Source organism: Lathyrus oleraceus, chromosome 6 (genome assembly GCF_024323335.1).
Source record: "Lathyrus oleraceus cultivar Zhongwan6 chromosome 6, CAAS_Psat_ZW6_1.0, whole genome shotgun sequence".
In the NCBI taxonomy this organism is placed as follows: Eukaryota; Viridiplantae; Streptophyta; class Magnoliopsida; order Fabales; family Fabaceae; genus Lathyrus; species Lathyrus oleraceus.
The window spans coordinates 458,952,237-458,978,753 of NC_066584.1; the positions used below are offsets into that span (position 1 = coordinate 458,952,237).

Here is a 26,517-nt window from a genome sequence, read left to right on the forward strand (position 1 = left end):
GAAACCATGGCAGGAGAAGCTCGAATAACCTCAGGCACAAGGGAAGTCGGCTTAAGGACAGGATTGGGCGGAGGAACCACTTCAAATGACTGAGTCGGAGTCTCGAAGAATTCACCATCCATCTCAACGTATCTGAAGGTATGCACACTACTGACAATGTATTCTTCTTCCCCACACACAGTGACGATCTTACCTTCTATTGGATACCTCAGCTTTTGATGGAGAGACGAAGCTACAGCACCTGCCTCATGAATCCAAGGGCGTCCCAGCAAGCAGGAATAGGCGGGGCGAATGTTCATTACATGAAAGGTAGTGTTGAAGACTTGAGGTCCTATCTTGATAGGGAGAACAACTTCACCGTGGACAACACTCTTTGCACCATCGTAAGCACGCACCACAATGTCACTAGGCTTCAATTCAATGCCTTTACAGTCAAGTTTATCGAGCACGACTTTCGGTAGCACATTCAAGGAAGAGCCATTATCGATCAACACATGAGCCAAAGTGATTCCCTTACACTCAATGGAGATATGCAGGGCTTTATTGTGGTTCTTTCCCGCCGGCGTCAGGTCAGCATTGGAAAAACCTAGGCCACCGTCGACAGTCAGGTTAGCAACATAGTTTTCGAACTGATCGACGGAGGTCTCTTGAGGTACATGAGCAGTCTTCAAGAATCTTATCAAGGCATGGGCATGAGATTCAGAGGATAACAACAAGGACAACATCGAGATTTTGGAAGGAGTATGCCCCAACTGTTCTACCACATCGAAATCACTCTTGCGGATGATTTTCAGCATTTCTTCCATTTCTCGTTTGGCAACGTCTTCAGTAGTAGCTTCGATCGGTGTCTCTGACTGAGAAGGGTTGACTGGTTCCTTTCCTCGGTTTTCGGGAACCGGAGGTGAGATCTCTGGAGAGAAGATCCTTCCGCTTCGAGTAACTTTACTAGTCCCAACAATATCATTAGGATTAGCAGAATTGCCAACTTGCTTTACACCATGGATGTAAACATCACCTCCATAATTCCACGGAATGGCTTTGCTCGAGGAATATGGTACTGGGCCAGGTGTAGTAATGATCAGGGGGGCTACCTTGGGCTCAGCAACGATCTTCACAGGTACTCTGGGAGCAGTAATCTTTACTGGACCTTTGGACCTTGCAATCACAGATACTTCTTCAATAGGGTTTTCCGCCTTAGAAACCCTTTCAAAGAGGATTGTACGATCGTCCATCAGTCGTTGGATACCATTCTTCAATTTCAAACAGTCTTCGGGCCGGAGTATGCAGAGATTGCAATCTTCAGTACAACCTGGAAATAAACCAGCTTGCAATAAATTCCTCTTTATGATCGGGAGAGGAGATGTTAAGTCCGCTACAGTAGTGATGAGAGGATTGTCATCGAGAGCATTAACAGCCTTGTCATGATTAGGCATAGGAGCAGTGATGACATTAGGAGTCTCCGGAGGCTCGAACTCAATTTCCCCAGCGTCGATCATGTCCTGAATTTTATTCTTTAACAGCCAACAATCGTTTGTGTCGTGTCCGGGGCTATCGGAGTGATATGCACACCTGGCATTGGGATTATAACGAGGCGAAGCAGTGTTGACATTTGCTGGAGGACCTCTGAGAGTGATTAAGTTTACCTTTAGCATACTTTGCAGTGCTTGTGCTAAAGTCATATTAAGCTTGGTAAACTGCCTTCTTGGTCTGTCTTGTCTTTGCTGGAAGTTTTGAGCTGGCGGGACTGCGATTGTCACTGCTCCAACGGCATGGTCACCATTTTTCTTATTATGATTCTTCTGACCATACACAGCATTCGATTCATTCTTCCCATGATAGGACTTCTTACTGCTTGTAGAAGTAGCTGCCTGTAACTTTCCACTTCGAATGCCGCTTTCCACCCGTTCACCTGTCAGTATAAGTTCCGTGAAACCTGATGAAGAACTCCCCAGTAGATGGCTGTAGAATGGGCCAGTCAGGGTACCCATGAACAGGTCTACTAACTCTCGGTCAGTCATAGGGGGTTTGACTCTGCCAGCCAAATCTCTCCATTTCTGAGCATACTCTTTGAAGCTTTCTTTAGATCCCATAGCCATATTCTGCAACTGTAGCCGAGTAGGCGCTAATTCAGAATTGTACTGGTACTGCTTATAGAAAGTTGTTGCTAAATCAGTCCAGGTGCGGATGTCAGAGCTCTCGAGCTGATAATACCATTCCAACTGGGTGCCAGACAGACTTTCTTGAAAGAAATGGATCCACAGTTTCTTATCAGTGGTATGCGGCTGAATCTTTCTCACATAAGCCCTTAAATGCATCTGAGGACAGGATGCACCGTCGTACTTGGTGAAAGTGGGGATTTTGAATTTGCGAGGAATGGTCACATTGGAGACCAGACCCAAACTTTCGAAATCCAGACCAGGTGTCTTCTGACCCTCCATGGCTAGCATGCGTTCTTCCAGCAGTTTGTACTTATCATCTCTTGGAGAGTACTATTCATTTTCATACTCTTCATCCTCATCCTCAGGGTTAGAGAAATCAGCATTCTCTTCCTCTGAGTCATTATCCGCCCCCTCTTCCGGACCATTCGGGATTCCAAATTTGACTCCCGTAGCCTGTCCTTTACGCCTTCTGCCCGGGTTAATGAAACTCACAGCTTTCTTGTCTTTCTTCTTCTCGACCAAAAGAGCCTTCAGTTCCTCCTGCCCTTTGGATAAGCTTAGCATCATCTCCTTGAACTGAGCATTCTGAGTCTGGAGATCTTTGACAGTTTGTTCGAGATCCATTTTTTGTTTTAAGAGGCAGACCGTGAGCATATGGTCCTTTAGAATACCTGTTATGCAATGTTATGTTATGTGATGCAATGCATGAAATGTTTTCAAGGACTTTTGGAATTTAACTTTGCATAAATCACCAACAAGAGAGAAATGTTTATTACTAATATTTTCGATCAATGTTCATTACAAAAGGAATAATAATAAAAATACAATGAAAGCTCAAGTCTCCCAGGGGCGACTTCTTTTTGGGCGAAGATATGCATTGAGTCTTCGTTCCTCATTAAGCTGACTGGTGAGCTCTAATACTTTCTTCCTTTCTGCATTGAACTGAGCTTCGAAAGTATCTCTCTCTTCTCTCAACTGGGTCCAGGATCTTTTCAATTCCTCAGCATCAGTAGGCATATCTGGGTAAGAAATGATCTGAGGAGTACCTCCTTCAGCTTCAGGTTCGACAATCTGAGGTCCGATTGCAAGATATGGCATGACAAGTTCGCGAGCTCTGGCGCGTACCCATCTGAGATAAGGCTCCATAGGAATAGAATTTTTCTTGCCTAAATTGCTTCTTTTCACCATGCCCCAAGCTCGTACAAACCTTTGGCGGAGACCTTGAGAGTCATTGTCATAGTCAAACACTATACCTTGGATAATCATTTCATGTGGACCGTCTCTTCGAGCATGCCCGAACTGACGTAGGGCTAAGGCAGGATTATAAGTAATACCTCCCCTTATCCCCAGGAGTGGTACATTAGGGAATTCTCCACAACGGTCGATGATGATAACATTTTCTCTGAGGTTAGAACACCAACGGATGTCTGAATGGGAGAGTGCCATTATCCTTTGAGACCATTTCAGATTTTGATCATTCTTCAAGACTGATTGAGGGAGGTGCGAAATAAACCACCTAGACAACAAAGGTACGCAGCACATGAGAGTCCCTTGCTTCTTCATAGTACGAGTGTGAAGGGAATGCAAGACATCTCCAAGCAAGGTAGGCACAGGGTTATGAGTGAGGAATATCTTAATAGCATTCACATCTATGAATTGGTCCGGATTAGGGAATAGCACCAAACCATAGATTAGCAATGCTAAAACATCTTCAAAAGCATGGACGTTCATAACTTTTAGGAATTCTCGGGCCTTACTTATCAGAAATTTGGCAAGTAAACCTTTAATTCCACTTCTTGTTACCCAATTAGTTTCAATGTCGGACTTTGTCATGTGTAAAGCTGCGGCAACTTCTTCGGCCTTTGGCATCTTTTCTAAACCGCTGAAGGGTACTTGATCGAGGATAGGTATCCCAAGCAGCTTGGAAAACTCTTCCAATGTGGGTACCAACTGATAATCTGGGAAAGTGAAGCAATGATGCTTAGGATCGAAGAACTGGAATAGGACTCTCATCATATCTTCTTTGAAACCAGTGGTAACCAAATTGAGGAGATGACCATGTTTCTTGTTGAACTGAGCATGATCGGGGAGTTCTGACACCAAATCCTTGAGTTGAGGAGAGATTGCTACAAGATTGATCCGGATAGTCTTCCTGGAAGCCATAACCTGTTCAATAGAGCAAAGCTAAATTCCTAAGTCCTTGAAATGGTTAGTATGATGATGTTATGATGTTATGATGTTATGATGTTATGCAAGCACAAGCATGTCACACAACAATTATTCCTAGGTTTTAAGGCTTGCATGAGTTCCATAGGTAAGTACCCTCCCCACTGAAGTTTGGTTGGTTCAACCTGTCCTAGAAGAGTAACCGGGTTCTAGAAGGATCTCAGATCATCGACCTTTCTTTAGGTCCACTTCAGTGCAACACCAAGTGGTTGACCGAAGCTTTCCTAAAGTCCAATCTCAAAGAGTGTAGTATCGAGTATCAACCAACCTCAGTCGGAACCGAAGTCAGTTATCTCACTACTTTCTAATGGCTAGGATGAGTCAATTAGGGTTCTAAAGGTCTGGTTAATGCTTTGATGACACCACGCGGAAGCCAAATTTTTCCTCAAGTGATCATGAGGAACATCAGGACAACCAAAGTGTCGCATTAACCGTAGCTATCATTTTAACCATTCCAGTATACGCCGGATAGTCGCGATGATCTATTGCTACTTACCTAAGGTACACTAGATCCGGGTGTAGGATCTTTCACTCAAACAATCCCTTAAAACGAAAGAACAAATTCAAACATAAATGATTTTTTTTTTAGATGGACCTCTCTTCCATCCCCAGCAGAGTCGCCAGTTCTGTCATACGGTGAACTGGACTTTTTTTGGATTTGTAATCGCAATGTCGCGGTTAGCAAGAGTCGCCACCGACTTTTCTTTTATCCCTTAAGGAAAGGTGGAAAAGAACAGGAAAGACCTTAATTTTAAATTCTTAGGTTCGGGAGGTACTTTATACAAAGGGAAGGTATTAGCACCCTTTGTATCCATGGTTATCCATGGGCTCTTAATTGCTCAATCATTTATGTTTTCTAGGTTTGAAAAAGTGGTTGAGAAATGTATGAAAAATGTTTTGAAAATGAGAATTTAACTTTGTAATGATTCTTGCATGAATGTATACAAAGTGATTATCTCGTTTGGTTTTTCGAAAGTAGTTTAGAAAAATATAACTCGGCAATGATCCTAGTGCGGATGTATGCTAAGTGGTGATTTTCCAAAAAAAGATGTTTGAAAGGTGTGAGGTGTGAAAAGCATTTTTGTTATGAATGAGCAATTAAGGTTATACTTGTCCGAGGTCTTTACCGTCATTTCCTATCCTTGTGAGGGTAAAACTGTCCTTACTATTGAGAAGTAAGTAGTTTATCCTTGGGATGCAGAAGGGTCATCGTAGGGTCATCGGCTGGTCATTGAAGGCAACAGTTGTGAGGATACCTTAGCATTCGAAGGGACTATCATCATTTAACCGTAGGCTACACCGAAGGGTCATCGAGGGACAAAATGGTATTTTCGAAGGCAACGTCCGAGGGACTATGATGATTTTACCGAAGGGTCTTTGCTAAGGATATCCCCGTATTCGCGGGACATGACCGTAATATTGTAATCGTGGGGTAATAAAGAGAGGTCCGATATCATTTCTTTAAAGTCCATGTTTTAAGTTCATTAGGTAATTATGGTGATACCGCATTAAATCGATACATTAAAGTCAACATTACATTAAAAATTAATATAGTAAAATTAATTAGGCAATCAATATGAATCTTCACATTAAAGTGAAATAATTTAGGATCCCTCTCCATGAAGGCTTCCCATGCATAAAGCGGAGTACCGAACCGGCTATTTCTTCGGAAGTATGCTAACCTTTACCATGAACACACGGATTAAAGCATCGAAGTAAAATACAAATTGGAAATTACACCATAAAATAAATATAACAGCCAGGAATTTAAGCCAAATAATGCAGAATCATCATTAGGTAAACATGAAATGGGCAGCAAAAAGCAAAGCAGCCTCTGGCCCGGTCGCCTCTGCTTCGCCTAGCGAAGGCTCAGCGAAGGCTCGCTGCTGGCTCGCCTAGCGATGAGCTAGCGAGCGGCCACGGGTTTGAAATTTGAGAACATTATGACCTCAACCTGCAGCATGGCTTATGGCATCCAACATATAATTATATGGTTCAGTTTCACAATAGGCAAACACATTTAAATTCTCATGCAAGACTTCAAAATGTTTATGAATTCAATTATAATCCACAAATTAAGAACATGAAGTGGTATCATATGCCAAGTGAGAGTACAAAACGATATCACATGCAAATTAAGATACTAAAGTGATACCACATGCAAAATAAGGACACCAAATGATAATCATATGCCAATTAAGAAACTAAAGCGATAATAGTGAGGCTAACCTGTTTGCAAATCGAGTTGCAACCTTGGATTGGCGAGCCGGATTGAGTTGGGCGACGGTAGCTTCGGAGCGAGTAAGCGGCCTTCAGGGTTTCCGCCTTCTGAATTCTTTGGATCAGCAGGGTTTCTGTGTTTCTCCCTCTGGATGCGTGTTTCCGTCCGTCTTCGTCCGTCTGTGTGTGTTCTTTTTCGTGGCAGAGGAGCAGGTATTTATAGTAGAGGTAGTGGTGACCTAATGGGCTTAAAATGAGGTCCAAAATTTCAGATTTCTGCCAGCTTCGCTAGGCGAGGGAATTGCTCGCCTAGCGAGCAAACTAGGTCTGGGCTTTTCCTGGATCCAATGCTTCGCTGGGCGAGGGGCATGATGAAAGGTTCGCTAGGCGAAGGAGCTGCTCGCCTAGCGAGCCAGCTGTTTTGGGCCGCCTGTGGATTGGGCTTGTTGTGAGTGGGCTTTTGTCCATTTGATACCAGTGCCTTGCAGAACAAGTCAGAGGGTCATAGAAAATGCTTTGTAATATCAACGGGCAAATTTTGGGGTATGACAACTATGGTTTTTGATGGATCTTCTAATGCATTGGGCAATGGTGTTGGTGTTGTAATTATTTCTCCCAAGGGTTTCCATACGCCTTTCACTGCTAGACTATGTTTTGATTGTACCAACAATATGGCTGAGTATGAAGCATGTATTTTGGGACTCAGAGCTGCTATAGACCTGAGAATCAAGTTTTGAGTGTGTACGGAGACTCAGCCTTAGTAATCAGTCAGATCAAAGGAGAATGGGACACTAAACATCTGAATCTCATCCCTTATCGAGAGCGGGTGTTGACATTAATCCCATACTTTGAAGAGATTACATTCGAACATATTCCACGAGAAGAGAATCAGTTGGCAGACGCATTGGCTACCATGTCATCTATGTTCAAAGTCAGATGGGACAATGAAGCTCTCATGATCACCATTGAACGATTAGATGAACCAGCATATTGTTATGAACTTAACGCTGATGAAGTAGAAGAGAAACCTTGGTTCCACAAAGTAAAAAGATATTTAGAAACTCAGGAATGCCCTGAAGGGGCATCCATCAATGACAGAAAATTTCTGAGGAAGTTCTCCGCTAAATTCTTTTTGAGTAATGGAGTATTATACAAACGTAATCATGATTCGACTTTGCTTCGCTGTGTGGATAAAAAGGAAGCAGAAAAGATTATGGAAGACATGCATGACGGTATTTTTGGGACTCATTCTAGTGGACATACGATGGCCAAGAAGATTCTGAGATCAGGGTATTATTGGTCTACCATGGAAGATGATTGCCACCATCACTCTAGAACTTGTCACAAGTGCCAGATCTATGCGGACAAAGTACATGTACCTCCTGCTCCATTGAACGTGTTGACAGCCCCTTGGCCCTTTGCAATGTGGGGCATTGATATGATTAGAGAGATTAAACCTACTGCTTCTAATGGACATCGTTTCATTCTTGTTGCTATTGATTACTTTACGAAGTGGGTAGAGGCAACCTCATTTGCTTTTGTCACCAAGAATGTGGTGGCACAATTCATCAAGAATAGTCTTATTTGTCGATATGGCATCCCTGAAAGAGTTATCACTGATAATGGTACTAATTTGAACAACAAGATGATTACTGAACTCTGCACGCAGTTCAAAATAAAACACCATAACTCTTCTCCGTACCGGCCAAAGATGAATGGCGCTGTAGAAGCTGCTAATAAGAATATTAAGAAGATTATACAAAAGATGACAGTAACATACAAAGACTGGCATGAGATGTTACCATTTGCTCTTCATGGTTATCGCATTTCAGTACACACTTCGACAGGGGCAACTCCTTTCTCTTTAGTCTACGGAATGGAAGTCGTTTTACCAGTGGAAGTTCATATTCCCTCTCTAAGAATTATGAAAGATGCAGGGTTAGATGAAGATGAATGGATTCAGACTCGACTCGATCAGATAAATTTGATTGATGAAAAGAGACTTGCGGCTGTTTGTCATGGGCAGATATATCAGAAGCGCATGACCCAGACATTTAATAAAAAAGTCAAGAGACAGGTGTATCAAATTGGCGACTTGGTGATAAAGCGTATCATTCTACCACAAGGTGATCCTAGAGGCAAATGGACTCCCACATACGAAGGGTCATTTGTAGTTAAGAAGGTATTCTCTGGTGGAGCCATGATGCTTGCTACAATGGATGGCGAAGATTTCCCGCATCCCGTGAACGCGGACATAGTTAAAAAATACTACGCATAAAAGAGACCCGTTAGGTCGACATATCTAGGAAAAAGTAAGGGCATCCCGGCGAACCAAAAGGGTTCGGGCAAAAATTAGGGATAAACATATAAAAATGTACATCCGGCAAGTCGAAAACCTGAAAAGGCGGCTTCGGCAAAAAAGGGTATCCTGGTGTACTGAAAACCTGAAAAGGCGGTCCAGGCAAAAATTAGGGATTAAAGCGTATGACTATGTCCCGTTCTCGATCAGCTTCACCAAAGTTAAAGAGACTGAACAAGCCAATCACTTCTATCCGACAGCAAGAGATGAGATGCTTGAAGACATAATAGCAGTAGTAGAATTAAAATTAATAAGACTTTTTTTCATAGCTGTTTTTTCTTTGCTTTCTTGACAATTTCTTCTTACTAGGATTTCTGTCTCCTTGTATTAAAATTGCTTGTTTATAGGCCCTCTTTCAAAATCAATACAATTTTATTTTCCAAAAAGATACTTTTGTTTTACTTTCTCCGTTTTGTTTGCATAAACGTCCATTGATTTAATTCGAATTAATATATGCATTTGAATATGATTGATGTTTACCGAAAATACATGCATAAAATAGAAATAGCAATTACTAAAAGACTTTAGGATCAAGGATAAGGTTTAACCATGCGTTCTAACAAATCCGGTTGCAAATCCTATTCCCCAGCAAAACCAGTTTTTCCCAGAAGAAATTGGCACTACTAGACAGACTGGTCATCTCTTTTATCCCCAGTCAGGTTCTGTTGAATATTTCTACCATCAGACAGAAATCAAATATCCCCAGCTAAGAAAGGGTCATCAATACAAATATCTTCAACCAGAATATCGGGATTTATTTTCCCATGGCAAAAATTTTCAGACGCATAATTCATTCATGCATCATTTCACAGCATATACATGCATGCAATGTTCGCATTTATTTTCAAGAGCATAAAACATCTCATGCATCATGACATGGCATGAGGCTAACTCTTTTTTTTTTCAAGTTAATTATCCTCCTGATACAGTCAAAATAAAGATTCATTCAGACGGATATCTTTATCGATTACATTCAAGATTCAGATACATCTTTCAGATATAATCCATATGAATATTCATTCTGACAAGCATTCTGATGTCCTCCTAATGATGGCATCTTTAAGCACATCCCAGACATTTATTGCAAATACAACATATACAAATATTATCAGATATAGCCTAACGTATGGTTCCTTCAACTGTTCCAATACGGTCTAGCGTACGACCCATTTGGATATTCATCCCCTCAGATACTACCTAGCGTACGGTACATTCTGAAATGTAATCTAGCGTATGACTACCCCTTTTATCATCAGATACAACCTAATGGACGACTCATTCTGCTACTCAGATACGATCTAGCGTATGATCCATTCTGATCTTTTATCCTCAGATACAGCCTAATGGACGGCTCATTCTGCAACTCAGATACGGTCTAGTGTACGACCCAGTCTGGCTCTTCTCATCAGATACTACCTAGCGTACGGTACATTCTGAAATGTAGTCTAGCGTATGACTACTTTTTATCGCCCGATACAGCCTAACGGACGACTCATTCTACTACTCAGATACGATCTAGCGTACGATCCATTCTGACCTTTATTTCTCTAGATACAGCCTAACGGATGGCTCACTCTGCTACTCAGATACGGTCTAGCGTATGACCCATTCTGATCCTTATCTCATTAGGTTCAACTCACCCTAATATCACCTAATGGATGACTCATTATACGGTCTAGCGTACGACCCAGTGTGACACCCATGTCTTCAGATATGGTCTAATGTAGGACGCACTCTGAAGCTCTCATCATCAAACTTTCTGGATGGCATCTTTAAGCCCATCTCCATCAAGACTATCTTTTAATTAACAAGTGCAAATTTTTGGGGTATTCTAAGTGTTCAATAATCTTCCACCTCCAGATCACGAATGGCGTACATACCATTCTAATTCTCTCGGTTTAAGAATATTGAACAGGGGCAGTTGTCATACCCCAAAATTTGCCTGTTAATTTTTATGATAAATTGATTCATGCATGGCATTCATTTCACATTTGCATTCATTCATTAGCATACATTCTCATATAAATTATAAATTTTAATTTATTTATTATGTGATACAGATATAAAAAATAATAATAATTTTTGGTTATCTGTATGATATAAATAAATTATATATATATAAATAAAATAGTTTTAATTTAATGATAAATAAAAATAGATTTGAATTTTAATTGTATAATTAAAATTTTAAATTAATTTTATTTGTTAAAGCTCATTAAATTATAATAACTATTTTTTATAATTTAGTGACTCATGTTCCATTTATTCATTATTTATAAATAGTATTTATTTAGTAATTCACGTTTTTTACTTAATAAAATTTATTTATAAGAGTAACCTTTTTTAAAAAGCCCATTAATTATAAAATAATTTTGGTTGATATAAGTAAGAATAATTTTGATTTTTTTTAAATGATGAAAGTAAAAATAGAAATAGGTTTAAATTTTAATTCAATTATGTAACTAAAATTAAAATTAATTTTTATTTGTTAAAAGTCATTTAAATTATTCATTATTTATAATAATATTTGTATTTAATAAATATTTAGCAAGGTTAAACCCTAATCCACACCATTATAAAGTTAGAGCTAACTCTCCTAAATTATATGGTGAGATCCTAAAGTATAGGAAGGGATCCAAATATTTAGCAAGGTTAAACCCTAATCCACACCATTATAAAGTTAGAGCTAACTCTCCTAAATTATATGGTGAGATTCTAAAGTATAGGAGGGCATCCAAATATTTAGCAAGGTTAAACCCTAATCCACACCATTATAAAGTTAGAGCTAACTCTCCTAAATTATATGGTGAGATCCTAAAGTATAGGAGACATCAAAATATTTAGCAAGGTTAAACCCTAATCCACACCATTATAAATACTTCATATGACTGCAGCGAGAGAGAAGAGGAAAAAGAGGAAAGATACAGCAGAAGAAGATACACAAGGCAAGGCAGAAGCAAGAAGATTCACGGGTAGGGAAAAGAGAAGCAACCATAAAGCACTCATAGCCTGAATAAGAACAACACACATACAGTGAGCAAGCTAGAAGAATCAAATCCCCAGTAAGTGTTCATTATGGAATTTGCATCCAGCATGATTACCTTGCAATACTCCTTAATTCATGCATGAATAATATTGGTTTAATATATATATATTGAAATGATGTATTCATGGTTTGGTGGATGTTGATATTGCTTTATTGAAGTATGCATCTGTTCTTGTTATGTCATAGCATGTTGGAGAAATTTTGTTTGCATGATTAAAGAATTATATCTATCATTTAATTATTATTATATGAGTGTTGTTTCTAGCATGATTATGTTTATTTCACATGCTGTTATTACATAATAATGATGATGATGATATAATGGTGATAATATAAATCCTTGGTTGTCTTTAACATGTATGTGTAAGGTTTATTTTATCATTATCACTTGCAGTAAAGAGAACTAATACATGAGTAAAATAATATAAGCTTCTTGATTTGTGCATGGCTATTTTTATTATTGCATGATGATTACATATGATCTTATTTTATATGTGTGGTTTGATATAAGATGAAGTTACAGGTTTGTTGGCGAATAAATAACGAATGGACCAACATGGCTCGTTGGTAGCTCCCCCCTCACTGCCCTCACTGCAACGTAGAGGTCCTGGGTTTGAGCCCCCAGGACCTATTTTTTAGCTTTTTCAGTTGTTTTTACTATGTTTACTCCCTTTCCACTATAATTAATTCACCACTATTTTTTTTATTATTAAAATAAAACCCATTAATTAATTTTCTAATTAATATATTATATTAGTTATTTAAACTAGGATATAATTTAATCTAGTTTATTAATTAAATTTTCTTATATCACTTAATTAATTAAAATGGGCTATTTTGAATAATAAAAATCTAATGATATTTTTTTTCTCTTTTCTTTTAAAATTTCTATCAATTTAGTCTAAGTTTTTCCATAAATTCATAAAAAAAAAGTTTCTATTATTATAGACTAAAAATATTCTTAATTCATTCTTAAATTTAGTTTATTTATTTCATTTGTCATGAACTTTCTATGTAATAGATTTAATTAGGATTTTTTTTCTTTCTTTTTAGTTTAATTAGGTTTTATTATTTTGTATGCCCTTTTAATTTTGTACTCGTTAATTAAGATTTAGATATTTTATATCCCCTTTTAAATTATGTACCCCCATCCCAAAGCCATGTAATAGCGTAGTCTTATTTTTCGCACTTTAATTTTTCCATACTGTGAATATAACTGTCTAGATGTATGCTAATAGGATTGCATGGAAAGATAAATAATCAAACTTAGATAATGTTAGTACCTTAAGATTGGCATTAATTTTGTAAAACAAATAATATGTAATCACCTCTGTTGTTTTAATATGTTGGGTTGAAGAAATTCAACATCTGGACCAACATGTCATGTAAGATGTCACGACATCGGGACTGTGACATCTCACATGTGTATCAAACTGAATCAGTTAATTCTGGTTTGGTTTGTGATTAATTAGGAGATCTGGTGAATATCCTAACTCCCATGTGAAGATCTTGAAGATTCAATCAGAAGATTTGGTGAAGATATTTGGTAAATATACAGTTTCCAAATAGAGAGATCTTTTAGGAAATAAAAGATTGATTGAAGACCTTGATTGGAGCAGAAGATTTCTGCCAGCTCTGTAACAGCAAAGAAGAAGATTTGCTGCGATTTTTGAAGGCCCAAATCCAGTTGGGTGGTTAGGTTATAAATAGGAGATTGTAACCTAGGTTTTGTAAGCCTCAAACAATGTAGAAATTAGGGGTATTTGTGAGGTAAACCTCCTAACCTGTGGGAAGGTTACCAAGTGTTTCTCAGTGCTTGAAAGCATGAGATTAGTTGTAACTCAAAGCCTGTAGGCAAGAGTGATTATGTTCTTGAACGAAGCTGTGAAGCATGTTCAAGATGTTTTGATATTACATGGTAATTCTAGTGGTAGGAATGGAAACTGGAGGTTTCTATCTAGGAGATCCTAGGTATAGATTGCATTGGGTAGGGATTAAGTGAGGAGTTGTAAACGGGGGAGTTTAACTCTGAATTAATACTGCTAATAGTGGATCTTCTTCCTGGCTTGGTATGCCCCCAGAGTAGGTAAAGTTGTACCTAACTGGGTTAATAATTACTGGTGTTTTTACCTTCTGCACGCTGTAATTTATCTGTTATAATTCACTCTGTTTCTAGTCTGTCTATGAAGGGAAGAACAGACTTGACACATAGCCTGCAGTCTGATTACAAAACAGAATGTTATGACATTCATTATTGACTGCTGTTACTGATAGACTGGTTAGTCTGTTACAGTTTATCCATCTGTAATGTTGTGATAGATGATGTTCAAAACAATGTTGAGACATCCTGCTTAGAACTGGACAGGATCAATAATCATAAGGGCTATGGTTGATTTCTACTGTGTGTGTGCACTAGATGGACAAAACTGGATGTTCTTATTTCCATGTTGGTATATTATCAGATGTCTAAACATCTGTGACTGAGTGCATATCAGTACTGGATTTTAATTGTTATAACTGTCTTGCTGTATTAGTAACAATGTTGGATCAGATGTCATGACTTCGTGTAGAACATCTGAACTCTGACTATACCAGAATTTCAATTGGTATCAGAGCAGGCATCCTGTTCTGTTCCTGGATGAGATCCATGGGTGATACTTTTTGGTATCTTGCAAGGAGTTATGTCAGTACTGTTGTTGGAACCTGTGGAAGGTTCTGTGATTCCCATGAATGGTCCCTTGAAGTAGGTGGTTGGACTATTCATGACAGGAACTATGTGTACCTGTCTATGGAGGTTGGCAATTGGCCTTTATGTGGAACAAATGTGCTAGTATTGAAACATATTCAAACTTGGTATGTTCTTGGAGGCTGATCTAGTGAAGTGTGTGGTCATAGGTTGAGTTGTATTATGGTTTCCGCTGCATAATACCTGGCAAAACTCAAACTCTGATGTAGTTTCCCCTCATGTGGATGAAAGGTTGTTGTATTCAAGATTTCATCATAATCTACTGAAGATGTCAAAGATACTTGAGTCTCCTCAAGTCCACTCATGATGACGTTCTCAGTTCAGGATTGTAAGAATCACCTGATCACTGATTCTTTTACTCTCTTGGGTATTGTATATGAAGACCTTGAAGACTTTCAAGGAGGATTTGTTCCAAGGAGGTGGAACTAATGTTCTATGCGATGTTAGAACTTGTTGTTCAACAAGTATGCAGCTACTGGTTGAAGAGCAGATGTTTTTAGGTGTCAAACAAAGGGATACTTATGTTTGGAACCTACTCCTGACCTGGAAGAGGAGACATCTGTGGGAGCTAAGTTGACAAGGGTAGGGTCAACTATGAGGATGCTCAAGAAGGTCACTTTTAGAAGTGTGATCTCTAGAAGTGGAGCTGGTTGAAATGTGACATTATGCAACCTTATGCTGTCTGTCTTGGATAGTTGCTCCTTGAAGTGCCATGTTGTGTTGGAAGACATGTCCCCTGGATGATAGAAGTCAATGATGGGGCAACCTGATTGCTATATCATTTAAGAGGATTAGGACCATGAATCTTGTAATTCAAACACCACACTCAGAAGTGGCAGTTCTTTCAAGGAGTGAGAATATTAAGATTCAGGGATTGGTTGATATAGTATGCTCTGGCAATGCATATCTACTATTGACGAGTAGTGTTGTCCTTCACCAGTACTTATGGTCAGCTGGAGTATGATTGGTGTGATTGGAGTATGTAGAGGTTTAACTCAGAGAGTTAGTTGCCACCAATAAGGGTGATGTAGGTCATGTTGAGACAGTTGGGTACAATGCATGGATATTGGTGTGGAGTTTCCATGATTGTTAATTTGAGGGGGAGTTTTGGTTAACCTCCTCACGTATTTGTCAGCCTAGGGTCTGGTTGGCTGTTGACCTGTGTCACAAGGGTTCTGGTGGTTGTGTGACACATTTGCAAGGAAGAATTCATCTCTCTCATTCCTAAAGGTGAATTTAATTTGGGAAGATTTTCAAAACTGTTGAGGTACTTGCAAGCAGAAGATGTTGACACTAGAAGAGTATTTTCAAAGTATTCTTATGGTAGAAGTATCTGAAAGGAATATTGGGAAAAGATTTAAGATCAATGTCTACTTGTGTCAAGTACAAGTATTTAATTGATTATCCTTGGAGTTCAAGATAACTGATGTTTTAAAAGATGTTGGAACATCTCATCTTTAAGATCCTGTGCAGAATCACAAGAAGGATAGTACACTGTTTTATGATTTATCACTTTGGTGGCAGCAAAAGCATATGATCTCTGAAAAGGTTTCCTGGCAAGAAACATGTTCAGCCTTGACGTGTACAAGAAGAAGAAAACATCATAATCCTGATGGTGGTTACTTGGATCAGTTTTCTTCTGATCTAGGTATGGAAGTGCATTGGCTTATGCACACTGTGGAGTTAAGAATAAGTGGCAGCATTCTTGACATCATGGAAACATCTTTGCCTTAGGAAGTGGAATCCTTGGTATAGCTGAAGGGACAGTTTCTAATTGGTCCTTCTGAAGACTCGTGCATCAGAGTGTCTAAGGTCTTTGGAGAAGAAGCAGGGATTCATCAAGGTGTGAGCTTGGATGACTTAACTGCAAACATGCAGGATGGAGGTTGTTTACTCAAACTTGGTTCCACAATCAAGTCTATGAGAACATTGAACTCTTGTTCTGTGAAGGGAGGAAGTTCTTTCAAGTGGCAGAAGAAGGAGCTGAATTCAACAGCTAGATGTCAAAACACAAGGTTATGACATTTGGTTCAACATCAGAATCTTAGTTGGTGAAGTGGCACATCAACTTGAGATAGAAGGGTCTACTGGGTTGTAGATTGGATACTTCAAGAAGCTTGAAGGTATAGTCTCACTTGGAAGGTCAGAATATCTTTGGGAGAAGTCTGATAAACGTGGAGAGGTCAAAGAATGGCATTTGACTTTTTCATATGAGGATTCATGAAGGAGGTAATCAACCAGTGGCATTTGGTATATCTCAGAAGTGGGTTCAAAGGTTCAAGACAATCAACTTATGGCAGCTGATTTTTCTTGAGGAAGGTATGAGACAAATTACTTTGAGCAGAAAAGTAGTAAGTTGAAGACATAAGGAGGTGTTTCCTTTTCATCTCCTGGAGCGTGTGGAAGGAGTTTTGAGCTATCTATGGAAGATTATCTCTTGTAATGGGATGAGAATGTATATGTCCCAATCTTTGTCTGGGTTCAAGCAAATGACTCAGTGATTTCTGAAAATTTTCAGATGGTGTTGTTGGGAATTGGGTTTCTGTTCTGGTTAGAAGAGAGATTGACACAGAGTGTGGATGTGTTCAGCCAAGAGGGTTGAACAGAGGGTGTGCTCTTGAAGACATGAAGATGCGTCTTATGTTTTCCATTCATCAAGTGGTCTGAGTTCTCTTGAATCAGGAAATCTGTAAAGGTCCAACCTTGGAGTGTTGGATATGTTCATATGTGATCTCCATGTTTCAAGAGGAGAATTGGTTGTTCATGACAGGGGGAGTTCTGTCTTTGCACTGCAAGTAATCATCAAGCTTGTGGTCTATGTTTTCTCAGTTAACAAGGTATGGAACCCTGTTAGTTAGTGAGATGTTGTGGTAGTTGTCAAGGCTGAGTGAGCAGAAGAATGTCTGACCGGATGTCATGACATTGCCTTGGACAAAACTGTTATTTCCTTCTGAAACTTACAGTCATAAGGAAATATGGAAGCAGATGTCAGTATGACAGTCTGGCTGGTACAGGTGCTGGAGTTTTCAGTAGCTGTTTTTTTGCGCAGATTTAGGGGGAGAAGAAGTACCCTGGTGCATTGTGCATTTGTGTGTCTTACTAGTTGCATCCATAACTAGTAATTCTGTTGTTTGTTGCACAGATTTAGGGGGAGGAGAAGTACCCTTGTGCACATGTGTATTACTAGTAGCCATAGCTGGTAATTGTTGTTTTGCTTCTGTTGTTTAAACTATTGTTAAGTGGTTTAACTGTTGATAGTTTACCTTGTGAATAAAAAGGACAGAGTGTTCACAAGATGTCAGATGTGATGTCTTAACAGAAGATATCCTTTGTACCTGCTGGAAGTTGTATAAGGACATGTGGATGTGTGGTGCCAGATGTCAAGCTACCACTAGAGGCGAAAAAATGGTTTTAGGAAATGGTGATAAGGAGAATACATGAAAAATGCAGACAAAAGCAGTATCAAATGTTAAGACATAGCTTGTAATGTGTCTGACTGCATTTATGGAATAGTCTTGGAACTGCTGTTTCAGGAAACAGTCAAGAGCTGTAAAAGGTATTCAAAGATTGTCTGGGATATTGGTGGTGATTCTCTGACTGATTCTCAGCAAATATTAATGAATCTTGACCAAGCATTTACTCCTACCGTTAATTCCTAAGCATGGTCTGGCCTATTTAAAGATGCTTCAGCACTCCTCTTCTCACAAGAGCAACATTTCATTCCCTCTAAACCATGGGGTTTGTTAAGATCTGGGCTTACTGCTCCTGGATCTGGTTTTGTGAAGGTATTTTATATAAATGTTTAGCTAAAAAGGGGGAGAGAAATATTGTCCTGAAGATGCACCAGAAGCAAGCAACATCTGGTAGCAAGGAGAAGATGGATTCAGACACAAAAATCACAAACTAGGTTCATCGGTTGTGTCTTGTGATCTGAGTTAAGAAGACAGTTGTGTCTTGTGATCTGAGTTACATTAGCTATGTACTCAGTATTACATATTCTTCAGGAAGCCCTACTGTTGAGGGGAAGGGTTGTAGTGGAGCTAATCCTTGTACATCTTCTTCCTCATGTACACCAACAGTGGTGGTGGCATTGGGGCTGTCAAGGACAAAGAGGAAGTGCAGACCCATATTGGGTTATTTGTTTTAGCTAAAATTTACCAAAGGGGGAGATTGTTAGTACCTTAAGATTGACATTAATTTTGTAAAATAAATAATATGTAATCACCTCTGTTGTTTTAATATGTTGGGTTGAAGAAATTCAACATCTGGACCAACATGTCATGTAAGATGTCACGACATCGGGACTGTGACATCTCACATGTGTATCAAACTGAATCAGTTAATTCTGGTTTGGTTTGTGATTAATTAGGAGATCTGGTGAATATCCTAACTCCCATGTGAAGATCTTGAAGATTCAATCAGAAGATTTGGTGAAGATATTTGGTAAATATACAGTTTCCAAATAGAGAGATCTTTTAGGAAATAAAAGATTGATTGAAGACCTTGATTGGAGCAGAAGATTTCTGCCAGCTCTGTAACAGCAAAGAAGAAGATTTGCTGCGATTTTTGAAGGCCCAAATCCAGTTGGGTGGTTAGGTTATAAATAGGAGATTGTAACCTAGGTTTTGTAAGCCTCAAACAATGTAGAAATTAGGGGTATTTGTGAGGTAAACCTCCCAACCTGTGGGAAGGTTACCAAGTGTTTCTCAGTGCTTGAAAGCATGAGATTAGTTGTAACTCAAAGCCTGTAGGCAAGAGTGATTATGTTCTTGAACGAAGTTGTGAAGCATGTTCAAGGTGTTTTGACATTACATGGTAATTGTAGTGATAGGAATGGAAACTGGAGGTTTCTATCTAGGAGTTCCTAGGTATAGATTGCATTGGGTAGGGATTAAGTGAGGAGTTGTAAACGGGGGAGTTTAACTCTGAATTAATACTGCTAATAGTGGATCTTCTTCCTGGCTTGGTATGCCCCCAGAGTAGGTAAAGTTGTACCGAACTGGGTTAACAATTACTGGTGTTTTTACCTTCTGCACGCTGTAATTTATCTGTTATAATTCAGTCTGTTTCTAGTCTGTCTATGAAGGGAAGAACAGACTTGACACATAGCCTGCAGTCTGATTGCAAAACAGAATGCTATGACATTCATTATTGATTGCTGTTACTGATAGACTGGTTAGTCTGTTACAGTTTATCCATCTGTAATATTGTGACAGATGATGTTCAAAACAATGTTGAGACATCCTGCTTAGAACTGGACATGATCAATAATCATAAGGGCTATGGTTGATTTCTACTGTGTGTGTGCACTAGATGGACAAAACTGGATGTTCTTATTTCCATGTTGGTATATTATCAGATATTTAAACATCTGTGACTGAGTGCATATCAGTACTGGATTTTAATTGTTATAATTGTCTTGCTGTATTAGTAACAATGTTGGATCAGATGTCATGACTTCGTGTAGAACATATGAACTCTGACTATACCAGAATTTCAGATAAATTAATTCAAGATAATACATCTGAATCCAATCATTTCCACACTTGCACCTCTAGGGTAACCCTCTCTTTGTTGCCTTACGATATTACGGTCATGTCCCGCGAATGTGGGGATACCCTTAGCAAAGACCCTTTCGATTAAATCATCATCATCCCTAAACAGATAAGTCATAGTCCCTTCGATCAAAAGGTCAATGTCCCTACAAGATAAATCATAGTCCCTCGAACGTTGCCTTCGAATATATGACCTTGTCCCTCGAACGTTGCCTTCGAATATATGACTTTGTCCCTCAATGACCCTTCGTTGTAGCCTACGATTAAATGATGATCGTCCCTTCGAATGCTATGGTATCCTTACAAATGTTGCCTTCAATGACCAATCGACGACCCCACGATGTCCCTTTACATCCAAAGGATAAGACTACTTACTTCTCAATAGTAAGGACAGTTTTACCCTCCTAAGGATAGGAAATACCTATAAAGACCTTGGTTAGGTATAACTCTTAAATGCTTGCTCACAGCTTAAAATACTTTTCACACCTCACACTTTTCAAAACATCTTTTAGAAAATCACCACTTGGTATACATTCGCACCAGAATCATCGTCGAGTTATATTTTTCTAAACATCTTTCAAAATCAAACGAGATAAACACTTTGTATACATTCGTACAAGAATCATTACAAAGTTAAACTCTCCTTTCAAAATATTTTCTAAACACACCACATTTCTCAAACACTTTCTCAAACAAGGAAAACATAAGTGAGTTAAGCAATTAAGAGCCCATGGATAACCATGGATACAAAGGGTGCTAACACCTTCCCTTTGTATAATGTACCTCCCGAACTCAAAATCTAATCAAGGTCTTTCCTGTTCTTTTCCGCCTTTTCTTATTGGATAAAAGAAAAGTCGGTGGCGACTCTTGCTATCCGCAACATTGCTTTTCAAAGCAAAAACACAAAGTCAGTTCACCGTATCACACCACAGAGACCAATTGACAAGTACCGCTATCTATTATTATTGTATTTATCTAAGACTACGCGAATGGTTAATTTTGCGCAAAAAAGGGAAAATAACAGATTAAATTTAATTATAACAACGAGAGACCAAAATGTTGATTCTCGTCTTCCTATGTCACTCAACATTTGTTTATAAGGAGAAATTTATTTATAGTAGAAAATCTAGATTAGAGATATTGTCTGTTTTCGTGTGTCTGTTACAGAATTTTAAACTCGTAATCTCCCGCTTTCGTGTGATCAAAATTACAAGTTTAAAGTTCCTTTAAAAGTACAGTAGTTTCTTAATTTAATTAGAAAATGTTTCACTATTTAATAATTGAAAAATCTGAATTTTCTTGGTCCAATATCGTTTTCGCTCTTTCAAGTCGAAGTCGGTATTTTGGCGTTTCTACTTTCGTAGTAAGCTTTAATTTTTAAAAATAGAATTTTTGGAGCTTAAAATTGAATATGTTACAAATTAAATTTACGCATAATTTATACGAGTTTCGTCGACATGACAGTCCTCCTAATTAACTTACTCAGATATGATAAAAGCAATACTTAAATAACAATAATTCATGGCATGCATAATAAAAAAAGCAGCAAGTAAAAAGAATCTGGAAAGTGCAAGAAAAATGAATACGTGCAGAAACTAAATGCTATCAAAGGATACTTTTGATCCGGTACAACAAGTATCTTGAAATAATGATGCATAAAAAGTAATAATGCAACAACATGAAGTAAAAATTAACAACAAAACTAACTTAAAAGTGCATAAATTAATTTGCATAAACACTTCAATGTGAATTATTTATGCTTTACTAGATGAATTTAGAGCTAGTACAAGCTTGGATGCCTAAAATCAAGAGTTACAAGTCCTATTTAAATTCGCTCATAACGTGTGCAAATCGTGCAAAAGTAGTGGCGAAAGTGCTGGAAGTTGAGAACTGAACTATTTGATTGTGGGTGATTTTTCTGGGCCTGGGCGTCAGATGACTGACGGTTTACCCGTCATGACGCTCTGAATGGGTCTCTGAATGTGGGGTCCATGATGGGTGTGAGATGGCTGACGGTCTGGCCGTTGTGGTTTCGGAACAAGCGCTCTTCTATTTTTCTTCGTTTTGCTGACGGGTAGCTTTTGAGGAGTGGGTGGTGGGCGTAATTGTTTGATTGTGCCCGTCATGACAGTCAGAACTCGACATTTTTTAGTCTTCTTTTTTTGTTTTTCTCCATTTTTTCTCGCAGACGTCACAAATTGATCGGTACCTGAAATACATAGCACAAACCCAACATAATACAACAAAAACACAAGAAATGACCCTAAAACAAGCTGAAATCAAGCTAAATGGGTAGTGGACATTGCATGTTATCAAAATATTATAAGTATCTTATAAAATCTTTTATATTAAAAACGATCAGGCCTTTTTCGAATCTTTTATTTTTTACTATTTGGTAAGTGAATTCGAAATAAAAAAGTTTTCTTGACCGAAAATTTATATATCACAAATTAATAAACCAATATGACTAAAGTCATTACTAATTGGACAATTAAATTAGATCAAGTTTTAAAAGTTAGATTTAATAATCATTCAAAACTTAGAATCAATTCATACATTTCTCAACATAAAAAAGACATTCAGCTCAAGTTTAGATGAATAATACTAGGATTTCAATTTTATAGAATAATATTCGTACAATTACATGGTTGAAATATCTCAAAATCTTTGTAGGAAATTACTCATAGCTCTTAAATCTTTGCAGTCGATAAAACCCTTCTAAATTCTATTACCAAAAAAAAGTCAACAGTTTTCCTTTTATATGCTTCAAAAACACGTCAAAATCTCCCAACAATGTAAAGTGATCATCCAACAATTTGTACAAACGCGTCAGAATCGCCCTACAATTAGCCAAATCATGCAGGCAATTGGTAAAAAACGGTAATCGTTTTTTCCAAAAGTTGCACCAAAATTATTCTTTTATCCTTTTTTTAAAATTTTGTTCTTAGTTTTTAATATTGCCAAAAAATTCAATTTAAAACTATGTAATTATTCACTAAATACTACTAAAAATACTTGAAACTATTGATAAATTTTTATGATGACAGACTGTCATCACAACCTCATAATTGAATTGTTACTTATCTAACCAATTCTTCCAACTTTTCAATATACTCAACTTGTCTTTTTTCACATTTTTTGGCTCAAGTGGAATAAAATTCTTCCAACTTTTCAATATACTCAACTTGTCTTTTTTCACATTTTTTGGCTCAAGTGGAATAAAATGGTAATAACTCAATCAACACACAATTGTTATTTTACCATAAGCTTAAAAAAATTTAAACAGTCAATGAAAGTCTGAATTCAAATACATATTTTTTTAAGTCTTTCAGGATTATTACTAGGCTAATGTCAAGGTGAAATATTTTGAGATAGTATGCCTAAAATTTTGGAGTTAAATACTTGCTATTTTTTCTTGTTTCATAATCATCCTTAACATAATACAAATATCAATTCAAGAGTATCAGATAATAACTTATTCTTGATTCTTTCTGTTGTTTCTTTTGGATTTGCTGTTTTATGTATAAAAAAAAATATGGAGTGCTCAAACAGGTTTTGTGAAAAAAGTACACATGTGGGAGCAGGTGTCCCAGCATGTGACCCTTGTTTGTAGGATATGGATGTTGCTGTTTTGGGGCGTATTTCTAAAGCATTGTGCAATAAGATTTGTTGCTATATTTTAATAATGCGTGATGTGATTTGTTTGATAGGTGTTTGAAGATCAAATTATTTTAAGTAGAGATTTAAATTTAAATTTGATTTAAAAACAAATCATATCATTTGTTAGAAACTTTTGTAGAGCAAATCAAATTCAACTACATCAGCTATAATTCTAGACAAAATCAAATCAAATATCCAAAAAATAAAAAGCTCATAATGACATTGCTATTTAAGGAGACTCTCGCCTCAACATTGAGGGTGTGCGCTAGGATTGAATATATTTGTGTTAGGGTTTATTTGAGTATTTTGCTTGCGTTTCTTTTACACTATATTATTGCTTTATTCATATCATAAGGCATAATAGTTAGTTTATTTCGTTGCGTTGTAAATTCAACATTGACTATAGTTAAAAAAAAATAGGAAAAAATTTAAAAATGCTACTTTCTTACAAAAATCTGATACATTTTTCCAACATACCCGAGTCAAAACGCTGTTTATTTTTTTAAAAATAAATAAAACATGTGATAAAAATAATTTAAAATTTATTTTTCTAATTTAAAGATATTATAGTCTAATTTTGGATATGTGGGGTGCCAGGTAGATTTTTCACAAAGCTGTTGTCAGTGGCCACATTTAGTACACGATATGGGTAGGCCCACTGAAACTGAAAATAAATTGAACAACTATTAACACCTAGTTTTTGCTACTATTACACCTAGGTTCTCAAAGCTCATTATTAAATGTATATGTGTCATGTTTTGTCGTAGATTGATTCTTTAACATGTCACATTTAATTAATATATAAACTCTCTTGATATATACTCTAGTGAGAGGAGGAAATTGAAAGAATAAGAAGCTAGCATAAAAATAAAAGATGCAATAGTAGCTGAAAGTAGAAAGTGGAAGAAACAAATAAATTATACATATCCAGACCTAGACACAATCTTACACCTTATGTACCTTTGAACACCTTGTCTTGATACATTTTTGAATCAAGCAAAAGTTTCTATAACCCAATCAGCATTCTCTAAATTCACTCTGCTGAATTTTCATCACTGTCGATTCCTTCGTTTTGAATGTCCGGCAACGTATCAAGATCAGTTCGAGCCGTTGCAATTTCCTCGTGTATGTTCTGAGTGTCAGAAGAATCTATTGCGTCGTGTATAACTGAGTCTAGAATTTCATTGACAGACGAAGAGTCTGGTTTTTCATCGGTTTCACCTGTTTGAGTATTGCCCTTGAACATCTCATCCCCGGTGGCGTCGATATTCTGAGTTTCGTTTGCTTCATTACTTTCAGTGCTACCTTTGGATTTGTCGCTTTCAGTGGTATTAGATGTCACATTTATGTCCAAATTACCAGAAATGTTCTCAGTTTCATTTGAAGCTACAAGTTCGATCGTCTTTTCTAATGCACTAGCCCCTAGAGTAGGAGATTCTTGTGGAGCAGCATCTCGATTATTCGGTTTAACAGAGACTGTTGCATCATTATCAGGCAGGTTTCCTTCAGAAGTTTTGTTGCCAGTCTGCTCTAATACCTCGGTTTGTTTTATATCTCCAGCAACTGTTGTATTAGCTGTTGCATTTTGAGCATTATCAGACTCGGATACAATAACGGGTTTAATTTGTTCGGATGAATTTGCCGTGTCATCACCAGCGCCTGTTGAGTTATTGCTTGCTTCAGTAACCATTGCTGTCAGATTACTTCTTGCATCCAAGTGGCTATCAGTGTTTATTTCGGTTGTTTCGGTAGACAAACTGTAGAAGAAGCAACATGGATGATGAATCTAGTCAAATAAATTGTAGGGAATAATCATTGAGCAATGACCATAAAGATCGACAGCATGTCGGCTATCAACCCGGCGAAAAGTTCGATAGCATATAGAAGAAGCAAACACATTGAAATGAGGTTCCATTACCTGAGAGAATAGGTCGTGAGTGGAAAGTTAATCCTGGAGCATTGCAGATCAGAGAATCAGATTGCAGATATAATGATGAAGGTTGTGCAGGTCAAATTGTTCAAGAGATTAAGAACAATGATGAATGTAGATAGCTTACACACAATGAATTACATTGTGTGTTAAATATGTAATTCTTTGTGTCAAAGTAGAAATAGTGTGTCTATATTAGAAGGGTGTCGAAATTAGTCTGTCTCGAACTGAGTATGTATTTGCTATATTGACAGAAAGTCAAATATAGGTTGTCTAAGCATGTAGTTGTTGAAGGAGTCGATAGTGTCAAAATAGTTAACTTAGCTTAGTTTTAGTTGAGTTAGTTATTTTTGTGATTACTTGGAGTGAAGTTAATCTCATCATTAAATAGAAATGATCTATATTTCATTTGAAACCAAATGTAAGAAAGCATAGTGTAGTTTCTGAAATCGCAGTTGTGATTAATGCATTATAGCAAATATTTTGAGTGTAGTTTGCATAACAACATACATTCATCTTCTTCCTCCAGAATTTATTTTTGTTATCTTACATTCAATTGCTTTGTTTCTTCTTTCAAGTCTCTATATACTATAGAATCATCTTGCAACTAAGGAGT

At 37.6% G+C, this 26,517-nt stretch overlaps 1 protein-coding gene across 1 annotated transcript; it reads right to left on the minus strand.

Moving 5' to 3' along the window:
- Window positions 1-24,811: 24,811 nt before the first annotated feature.
- LOC127098545 (uncharacterized) lies at window positions 24,812-25,726 on the minus strand. The gene has a single exon (XM_051037160.1). It carries the CDS (start codon window positions 25,659-25,661, stop codon window positions 25,005-25,007), a length of 657 nt encoding a protein of 218 aa, XP_050893117.1. The 5' UTR covers window positions 25,662-25,726; the 3' UTR covers window positions 24,812-25,004.
- Window positions 25,727-26,517: the final 791 nt, after the last annotated feature.

Bases quoted from the DNA above. Each gene is read 5' to 3' on its own strand.
- LOC127098545 (XM_051037160.1), bottom strand. From the start codon at position 25,661: ATGGTTACTGAAGCAAGCAATAACTCAACAGGCGCTGGTGATGACACG.